The sequence below is a fragment of the Atta colombica genome, unplaced genomic scaffold (assembly GCF_001594045.1).
Source record: "Atta colombica isolate Treedump-2 unplaced genomic scaffold, Acol1.0 scaffold137, whole genome shotgun sequence".
Classification (NCBI taxonomy): Eukaryota; Metazoa; Arthropoda; class Insecta; order Hymenoptera; family Formicidae; genus Atta; species Atta colombica.
In genome coordinates, this window is record NW_017259225.1 from 839,007 (window position 1) to 850,082 (window position 11,076).

An 11,076-nucleotide genomic window follows, 5' to 3' on the forward strand; every position below is an offset into this window, starting at 1 on the left:
ATTAAATGGTATATATGCAGCTGTACCAGCATTATTATATTTTCCATTAATTGCTTTCGGTACTGTTGTGGGTTATAAAACTCTTTCTTGTAAATCAGAATTAGAACAAATCATACCTATTTCCAATGTTAGTGGATTTATTTTTTATAAGCAAAAAGATAGTAAAAATGATACGACTGCAGTGGTTGTACCAACAATACTCGATTTATTAGCATTAGCATCTCGAAAGGCAGCAAATGTGATCTGTTTGCCATACAATTTACAACACTTGCCACAGCAATTGTTGCCAAATTTTGAAAATTTTAAAAAATTAATTCTATGGTTTGGAAATGACGAACCTAGCTGGTATACAGCCAGACAATTCGCTAAGAAATTAAATGAGAAGAGATGTTACTTCGTGAGACCAATTGACACGCAACCTAGACCAAAATTAGCTGCTGACAGAGATTATGACTTTAAACATATTTTAGCAAATGCACAACCAATCTGGCATAAAAGTATTACTATTTTTGATGACCTCAGACAAGATGTATTATGTGATTTGCAAAATATAGATAAAGTTCAAGGTGTAAAATGGAAAAGATATCCTACCTTAAATCGAATTTTAAAAGGACATAGAAGAGGAGAGTTTACAATACTAACTGGCCCAACTGGTAAGACAGATCAGTTAATTACTAAAGAGATAACTAAATCATTTGCATCAGAGGATGTTGCTTATAAAATTACATTTTTTTACACATATCAATTTTTAGGCAGTGGCAAAACTACATTTATGAGCGAATATTCGCTAGATTTAGCAATGCAAGGTGTCAATACATTATGGGGTAGTTTTGAAATCAGAAATGCTCGGTTAGCTAGAACTATGTTGCAGCAAATGGCAGAAGTATCTTTGGAAGATAACTTGGATAAATTCAATACATATGCAGATGCTTTTAACAAGTTACCAATTTATTTTATGACTTTTCATGGTCAGCAGAATATCAAAGTTGTTATGGATGTATGACATTATATGTTTCTATAAGACATTATCTATAAATGAAAAATTTAGTGTTGTATATAACTTTTCGCTTTTTTATTTTAGGCAGTTATGCATGCAACATATGTACATGACATAGCTCATGTGATAATTGACAATATGCAATTTATGATGGGCATGTCAGAAGAAATGACCGATAGGTGAGACGAATGTGTTTTATCTCTCTTTGAAAAATTTATTTTTTTATACAGCGTTGTATCGTAGATTTTGGAAACAAGACAAGATCATAGCACAGTTCAGAAATTTTGCTACAAAATATAATTGTCATGTTACTTTGGTTATACATCCAAGAAAAGAACGAGATGAAGAATTGACAGCTTTGTCTATTTTTGGCAGTGCCAAAGCAAGTCAAGAAGCTGATAATATATTGATTATACAAGACAAAAGACTTACTAGCATAAAAGGAAAGAAATATTTACAGGTATGTACATCTGCAATTGTTGGATGATATATTTTTCAATCTTCAATATGAGTTATTTTATCTTGTGTGTATCTAGATTGCAAAGAATAGATACAGTGGAGATTTGGGTATAATGCTTCTAGAATTTGACAAAACCAAACTTAGTTATGCATACAAGAAAAAGGTAAAGTCAGAAGAAGTAAATAAAATAAAAGGAATAAAAGTAAAAGAAGATATTTCTTTGGTAAAAAGTTAAATTATAAGAAAAATATGACCAAAATACAGGAAAATTTTGCCATCAATTTATATTTTATAATAGTAAGTTTTGCAATCAATGTATATTTATAATAGTAAATTTGTTCAAATTCTGTGATACATTTTTTGTACAAAACTTGGAGGGGGCGGGAAGAGAAAAAAGATGAGGAAAAAACAGAGAAGAGGAAAGCAGAGGATTTATATATACAACATAATTTATATACATATACATAATTTATATACATATATTTAAAAAATTGAATAAAAAATGTTATAAGATTGATTGCACTGGCTGTGTTCTGTTATTCTGCGAGTACTTAAAATCTGTAGTTCACGTTACGTTATAAATTTTCAGTATATACTGCAGTAAACATTTAACGCAGCCACTGTGTGATGAACATTGCGTACAATTTCCTGTTTTATCGATTGCGCACATCTACGTACTTGTGATAATAGGATGAGAATGATGAGATAGAAAGATCATGTTAGAGGAATTGTTTCTTCGTATAATCTTCACATTCGTCTGTCTAAATTTTCTAATAGGCGAACACGAAGAGACACGTGTGTGATTAAAATGTACCGATTTTATATCTGTATCACGATGATCCTTCGAGGATATTTAATTATTTATTCTCTCATTGGTTTTGCGTGGTTGGTTACGTGCGACACAATCTTAAAAGAACCAACCGTGTTGATTAGTGTCCTTGTTAGAAATAAGGCACACACGTTGCCGTACTTTCTGAGTTTATTAGAGAATCAAGATTATCCAAAGAAGCGAATAAGTTTTTGGTAAGTGACTAGACATAACCTCACTTTTTTGTTCGGTAATGATATAGTAAAACTCATAGAAGCACTTATAAATTCATCAATATAACATAGTTTTTGGATATTGAGGATTTGGATATACACTTATAATTAAAAAATTGATCAGCGTTTTTCTAATTAAGATGTTAAAATAATGCAAGAATTCACTCCCATTATTTATTGAGAATTGTCTTATATTATGATTATACGTAATCGTCATAAAATTAAATCTCAAGTATGAGCGAATACGAGAAAATTAGAAATATTTCGAAACAATCGCATTGATTGTCGTCACATTTTCATTCGTTCTATCACGGTTTCAAATTTATTTATAAATTTGAAGTTATCCGCTAATCGATGCGGCGCATGCGGAAACATGTCGATTCGCAAACGCGCGAATATATAATACCGGATGTGTTTGAACGTGCCGCGCTAGTTTTAGAAGTCTTCTTCACGTTTAGATTTTTGGAGATTTATCTATATTTTATTTGTATTATATTTCTTATATATTCATTTCGACCAATATAGTTTAATTTTTATTTTGATTTAACTTGTTTTTTCAAATATTTCTACGAAAAATATAACAGTGCAATCCCTTCAAGAAAGATGCGAAGATTTTTTTATTAATCATTTCAGGATACGCAGCGACAACAATGTTGACAATTCGATCGAAATATTGAACAAATGGATTAGTTCGAGGAGCAAGATGTATCATTCGATGAATGTACATTTGAATGCATCATCGACAAGATTCGAGGATGAGAGATCAATCGCCGATTGGTCGCCTCGCAGATTTGCACATATAATAGATTTGCGTGAACAAGCACTTGATTATGCAAAAGAAATATGGGCAGATTTTATTTTGGTAAGCTAATTTTATTTTGTTATTTTGCAGTTACTTTGATTAATAAACTCTAATTAATTTAATTTTGGCTATTAATTCAATTGGCAAAATTTTTAATTATAATTTATTGTACTTGTTTAAATTAAATTATAATAAAAAATGTTACTTCAAGCAACTGACAGTTGAATTAATAGCCAAATTAAATTTTAAAAATAATTTGATAAAAATGTAAAGCTTGTCGAAGCGTCAAAGAAGTGTGAACAAAAAATTTTAACGCTTCTTAAACATTTCATTGACTCTTAAGCCCAGTTCCACAACTCATAGTTAATTCTTAATCGAGATTCAACTTGTTTCTCATCTTTTTCCAATTCTAAAATTGGAAAAAGATAATGAATTTAGTTGTGGAACTGGGCTTTAGTGATTTTGAGTATTTATACATGTTCTCCGAACTCCCCAAATGTTTCGTAAGGGACTTCACACAATAAGAGGAATAGGGAATGGAGAACAGAGAATAAGAATTTCAACCTATCAGAAATTATTATTGTGGAATACATAGTTTCTGATAGATTGAAATTCTTATTCTCTATTCTCTGTTCTATTCCTTATATTGTGCGGAGCCCCTCGAAACACATCTGTTACATTTTTCACACATTTAAAATTTTTTTTCATTAACGTTTCCCAAATTCTTCATAACACTCCGCAAAGAGTGTAGATACACTTCTTAAACACTTCATTCATTAGTACTTTACGCTTTCTAAACATTCCGCAAAGAATACCTACACGGAGCATTCTAATGTACATTTCGTGTATACTTCAAGGATATAGAACTAAAAAAATTTTTTTTAAAGTGTCATAAGCTGTACATCGAAACAGAATATCGTTCAGCAGTGCGGCACCGCTACTTAAAGCTCTATATGTACATTAAAGTAATGCATAGGTCTTCCATTTTTGACTTATTAACGATATTTTCACTTATTAATCCTATACCAATAATACTAAGCACTTATTGAACTAGGTCAAATAATCGGTCGAAATAATCAATAGGAAGGTTATCGGCATTTCGATTCATTAGATCAAAGGAAGAGCTTTGATATATGGAACTTTACCGTCATCACACAGATGGATACAGCGTGTTAAACTTCTAGAATTTAAAAAACCATACAGACTAGGATAAAAGATGTAGTATTGAAAGATTTTTCAATTGTGTTCTAATGAAATTTTTTTTGAAGTGAACTCCATGGATTCCAAGATGAAAGCAGATTTTTTTTTTTAGATGTTTACGCCGTTTATGGAATAAATAAAATATATTTAAAAATATTATCGTATGCTTACCCAAGGACCTCGATCACATTTCATTCATGTTCGTTTAAGAATTTGACAATGCGCGATATTCCGTTTATGTTCTCTATGCAGCCTAATGACGCTCCATATACAATCAACAAACATTCTGCTCGTGTTTGCCGAAGAACACTTTATTTATGTTTCTTTAATTCAATTGACGTTTAATTGATCCTTTACGTTTTTTATGTGTTTCGCTTTTTACGAGTTTCGTTTCCGTTATTCCCCTCATACACTTCCTTTACACTCCAATTAACGCGCGTGCTTTATTAACACTTTGTACTTTACGTTTTATTTTCACCAGGATTAAATTTAGAAATTATTTTCTGTCTTAAATTATACTATGGATAACACAATTAAAAAGTTTATAATTATATTAAGGACATAAGACAATATTTGTCAGTGAATGATTTCAGATAAGTTTCAAGAATACTAATAATAAAAAAAAATTATAGTAGCAATATGCATTAGAGAATCTCATTTCATTTGTCTGATACATGTACGGACTATATGAGAAAAAAGAACAAAAATGAAAGAAAAGAAAACTTCTTGTGTGTGCAGATGCTGGATGCTGACGTTTTTTTGATCAATCCAAATACTATTCGTAATTTAATACATAAGGGATATACTGTTGTTGCGCCTTTATTAAGATCGGACGGCATGTATAGTAATTTTTGGGCTGGAATGACAGCGGAACATTATTATTTGCGAACAGAGCTATACGAGCCGATCCTATTTCGCGAGAAAATTGATTGCTATAACGTGCCCATGATTCATAGCGCAGTACTCATAGATCTGAGAAGACGCTACTCTGATTATCTTACTTATAAGGCCGAAAAATTGACCGGTTATGATGGACCAGTGGACGATATCATAACTTTTGCCATAGGAGCAAATAAATCAGGTAAATATTAAAAGTTATCGTCTATATATATTAAAGTTGTCATGTGTTTAAAAGTTAAAATATGAATTATAAGTAATAGTACGAAATTTACACCGATTAAACTGATTCTTTTATTATTAACCTATATTCTATACTTTTACTTAACTTTTAATTTTACAAGGAATTAGATTTGATTTCGATTAAAAATTTTTTACATATATACAATATATACATAAGCTGTGTTTCAAAATTCATTACTAATGCTGAAAATCTACAGTTTACATTACGTGTACTACTATACATTTTCAGCACTGGCAGTGAATTTTGGAATACAATCAATGCTTATGTTATAGATGTGTCATTGTTCGTGTGTAACGATGACATTTATGGTTTCATTATGGTACCTTTGGAGAATGATGAGACTATCGCAGAAGATATGCAACGGTTGATTAATACCAAAGTGGAAATGTTAGGTAAGCTTGCTTCTGTAAAGGAAGAAGCATAATATAAATGAAATAAAATAAATAAGTAATTGTAAATTAATAAAAATAAATTTATGTAATATAATATCCAATGTGATAATATTCAATTAGAAATATTACAATATAGAATAGAATTTATTTACACTTCAGTATATACAAACCAAGAAGGGGACTTGATTTACAGAAATACTTAACTCATTCATACTTGCACTTCTCTCCCGTCTTATAAACCTAAACTATTACTATACATTCCCTTTTACCTATACATAATTTCTATAACACAACCCTATCACAGTCTATTATTATGTCTATTATTATGTCCATATTTCGTTTCTTATTTCTCTTTACCTAGCATTTCTTTATTCTTATATTCCCTTCCCTTATATTCTTTAATTGCCATCTACATCCTATCCTTTTTATTTTCTATTGATCTCATTTCAATTCCTTAACTTATAAATAGATAATAAATTACTTATCACTAACTATAATACTACGCTACGTAATATTACAACATAATATTATCACAGTTGACAGTATTGATTGATATAAATTGCGTTTTGTACAGCATTTAGCGATTATTTGCCATTGTCGGATGATTTAAGAGAATTCGTAATATATCCGGAGAAAGACACTCTGGGTGTGGATGACATTTACATGATAAATCTATTAAGAAGACCAGAGAGACGTAGAAGGATGCAGAGACTTTTCGAAGAACTTGGTATTCGGGCGGAAATTATAGATGCTGTGGATGGTAGGTAAGTTATATATTATACAAGATAAAAAGAAATATATCTTTTTATAAATGCAATTTATAAATGCAGTATCTTTTACAAATGCAAAAATTCGATATATATCAATATTTTGGATAAATATGTGTATAATTTAATTCCAATATTCTGTCCATTTTTAGATATAATCATTTTAAGAAAAGTAATTCTCTGATTATTAATTCCAAATATTTTTAAGTTTTTACTTCGTTTTTCTACTTTTAAATAAGCTTTTAAATAAACTAAAAATATAAAAATATGAGGGAATGTATTGACAAGAAAGTATACGATTTTGAAAACTTTAATATGTCTAGACCAAAATAATGGAGACATATTTTTTATACATACTCTTTTTCACTTTTAAGTTTTTCAAGATGTTTTATCTCTTAAAAGTGAAAGCGGGCATATAAAAAGCATATTCTTTTTGATCTAGATAAGTTAAAGGTTTATCAAAATCAGACACTTCAGAAATGTTCCTTGTGAAATTTTTTTATTAGAAACTATGAGATAAATTAAAAACAACTTTGTGAAAATGTATTTTTTTTTTCATATTTAAATATCTTTTTTCTCTGTCGATAATTTCAAATAAAAATGAAATGCAGATACTATCAATTCAATATTCAGTTAATAAAGAAATGTCATGAGATAAAATTAGTCATAAATAAAATATACTTAGAATATTTACGTTTAGAATAAATTTGAAATAGTATTATAATATATAATAAAAATAAATTAATGTTAGCAGATTATAGGAACAGATATTATCTCCAAATCATATCTTTTTTAAAAAAAAGGTAAAAAAGAAGCGCCAATTATGCGTGCTCTTCTCAAAAAAACGTTACATAAATTATTATACGTGCTTATATATGTGCTTCTTGAAGAAAAAAATGACTTCCTATTTTAAACTTGTTCCAAATCTATTTTCCAAACTATGAAAGTATATAATAATTTTTTTTTTAAATGTGTGAAATCTTGAAATTGCGCCAGTTATAAACAGAAAATACATTTCGTTGAAATGACTCTAATATAATTACTTTTAAATAAAAATACATGAAAATAAGGGCATTTAATTAAAATAAAAAAATTTTAATATAAAAAAACTTGGCGCTGCTAGCAAATTTGGCTTAGTCTAGACACTTAGTTCCTTGACAGCGAACAATTATTTTAATAAAGTGAAAAATTACTGAAAAAGGCCGGCTCAGTCTGTGTGTATAAAAAGTTATACGTTATTATAATAAAATCCACAATTATAAATATTAACACTAATTGCACTAATAAGTATTACTAACATATTATTATTTGATATTTTTATTATTATTTATTTATTACGACATAATAAATGATTATACTTTTTTAATTTTTATAAAATTAATAATATAATATAAGTGATAATGAAGAAGTTAAACAAAAAAATAAATTACCATCTTGATTAAATAAAGTAGGCACAACATTATGTTTTAATTTTAATGTGCTATCTGCTTGAAGTCCCACATTTCAGGATCAAAATGAATCTATAAATAATAAATTTATTAATAATAATAGATTAATTCTTTTTTATATATTCTCATTATATCGCATTATATTAATACATATATTCAGCAAATAAAATGACGTTAAATAATGCCCCTAAAGTCAATAAGATACATTATTGAAACGTCCTTGCTGCTGGATATATATATAAGAATATGAATTTTTAGAATACCTGACATAATACGGAATATTTGCAGGTGTCCAGTTTGCATATTTTTTAGGTGTATTTGCTATCCAAATTGCACATCTTTCTTTATCTTTTATAGGGATAGAATATATTTTATAACTTCCTTCCTTCGAGAAATTTTTACAACCTTATGCATTACAGCTAGGCATTTTATCTATAAATTAGCTTTAAATATACTTTTACATTATATATTTTTATGTACGTAAGTTTGAAGTTATAGACTATATCCCTATACATAAAAATAGTACTAAAATAATACAAATATTTTATTTAAAATAATTATTATAAAGAAAAATGATTTAATGTTACATCAATATTAATTGAATTCATCACTATGTACATACATACATACGTACCATTTATCATTGTATTCTGTTTTGTATACACCACTTTGTTCTTATATATTATGGCAGAACTAATAAAAAATCATTACTCGGTGTCTTAGCTCTTACTAGAGGAATTCTATTCTTCCATACAGCGCTTTTTCGATTTTTTTCGAGACCGGCCGCTTGAGTTTGATCTCTTTCTTTATACTCCGTGAAGTACTTATGGAGGATACATATACATAAAGATTTAGCCGCATTTTATAAGCAACGCAAGTAATTTCCCGTTCAAACATGCGTGAATTTTAACTGCAATCTTTCAAAAACCGATAATTGTCTTTATTGATAATGATTTCGTGGGAGGTAAAAATGTTTGTTATTTAGTATATTCGATATTATCATATAATGTATTGTTTTATCTTATAACTTTAATAGTTTTAATTTGTTGGATATAAAAATGTTTGACTCGCCTTAACGAGTTTATAGCGCGGTCTCGTCAATTGATCTTTCTGTTTTCGTTCTTTTTTGGACACTATTGATCCTTCGGCCAGTGGTAAAATGAGTGAGCTTTGATCGTCCGCAGCAGGCATCGTGCATTTGTCTCGTGGCTATCTAAAAAAGCGCGTTTTATCTATTTTTTAAATTTATATTTATTCGTGTGGAAAATTTTAAACATACAAACTTTTAGTAAAAAAAATATGACATTTAATGTATGTAATAAAAAAATTCTAATGTCATTTTGTTTCAGGGACTAATATTTTAATTTTATTTTAAAATTTGAAAAAAAGGATTTGATGCTTCCTAGTTTAGATTAGAAACAACATTAACAATATATACTTTCAAAATAATCAAATAAGATAATTAAGATGCAAAAGAATTCATAATTTCATAGTCATATTGTGATTTTGCATCTCTCGATCATGTTTGTTGCCTGATTGAGAGATGTATTAAAAAGATGTATTAAGTTTGAAATAATTTCTTCAGGCATTCCTCAATTATCCAGCAGATTTCGCATATTCTTTTAGCAAAGTTATTTCGTTCATACAATCAATATGTCATTAATTTAGTAAACATATCTTGTTACAATAGCAAATTTGATTCGCTCGTGTAGTTCAAATAAATTGTTTGTAGAACAAAATCATCTTGCTAGTTCTTCAAATGTGTTTTGCTTTTGTAACAAATTGTATTGGTAATATAACAAAAAAAGATTAGTTGATTAAACAAAAATTTATTTATTCTTCAACAGCAAATGTGAATAATTTGTAGTTTTAGCTAAATTATACCCAGCAAATAACAATCAATATTTTTAACAAATTTCTTTGCTGATCACATATAGTAACTGATAGATTTTACTATAATAACATAAAATTTGCTATGCCAGCAAATTATTTTTCTCCGTGTGTAATAAACTAATTTACCTTAATCTCGTCCATTTGATGTAAATAGGATTTACCAAAGTTTTCAGGATAATGAGACTATTATTTATAACGTAGATGAAAAATATCATACGCGTCAACACCTCATTTAATTGCAATATGCAATCGTCACAAACCAGCACGAACGTTATTATTACTGGCATCCATCCGATCACGAAACTTCCTAGAAGTTACGTAGAATATAAATTTTGCGCAAAATACAATAATTATATATTTCAAATTGAATAAATATATATTTCAAATTGAAAGTCTTACCGAGTATGTATAACGTTGTGTGGACAGCTCTAAAGTTTCGTTTCATTTGTCTAATGTTGGAATTCTTGCGTAACACTGCTCTTGTTCGAGCGGGAGATCTCGCTTCATAAAAGCGGAGTCTCATTGTTTGGTATCTCTTAACAATGTAGAGGATATGAATATACCATTAAAACGAAGGGCCAAAAAATCAGGTTACTGAATACAATGCGAAATTTTTGATGACGTAAAAATCTGAAATCTTAGGACATTTATTCAGTCAATCAAGAATAAATTAATAACAATTACACTTACATGTTGTTTCGGCAAATTGATTGTGATTCTTTATATGTATCTCCATACGAAATAACAAAAAGTGTTTAGTAATATTTGATATATAGATTGATATTTCTTATTAAAAACTAACATAATTTTTCTTAGCATAAAAATAGAGATAAAATTTTTTTTTGAAATATATTTGATTCAAATATTATAAATTTTTTAATAAAAATAAAAATTTATAAAAATACATATGAAAATAATATTCTCGATCGCAGTAT

At 28.4% G+C, this 11,076-nt stretch overlaps 2 protein-coding genes across 2 annotated transcripts in view; both read left to right on the forward strand.

The window, feature by feature from the left end:
- LOC108684661 (twinkle protein, mitochondrial) overlaps positions 1–1,671 on the forward strand; it is a gene marked incomplete at its 3' end in the record, with an annotated part of 2,478 nt that extends 807 nt beyond the window's left edge. The window contains exons 3-7 of the mRNA XM_018189097.1: positions 1–653; positions 753–997; positions 1,082–1,176; positions 1,241–1,457; positions 1,534–1,671. The exon at positions 1–653 is cut by the window's left edge and continues 27 nt beyond it. Coding sequence (XP_018044586.1) covers positions 1–653; positions 753–997; positions 1,082–1,176; positions 1,241–1,457; positions 1,534–1,671 — 1,348 coding nt within the window. The remainder of the gene's footprint in view (positions 654–752; positions 998–1,081; positions 1,177–1,240; positions 1,458–1,533) is intronic.
- Positions 1,672–2,151: 480 nt separating this feature from the next.
- The window catches only part of LOC108684650 (glycosyltransferase 25 family member), a 14,718-nt gene continuing 5,793 nt past the window's right edge, over positions 2,152–11,076 (forward strand). Inside the window, exons 1-5 of the mRNA XM_018189081.1 lie at positions 2,152–2,480; positions 3,132–3,360; positions 5,239–5,581; positions 5,914–6,033; positions 6,608–6,797. Of these exons, the coding sequence (XP_018044570.1) occupies positions 2,266–2,480; positions 3,132–3,360; positions 5,239–5,581; positions 5,914–6,033; positions 6,608–6,797 (1,097 nt within the window). The 5' untranslated portion in view covers positions 2,152–2,265. The remainder of the gene's footprint in view (positions 2,481–3,131; positions 3,361–5,238; positions 5,582–5,913; positions 6,034–6,607; positions 6,798–11,076) is intronic.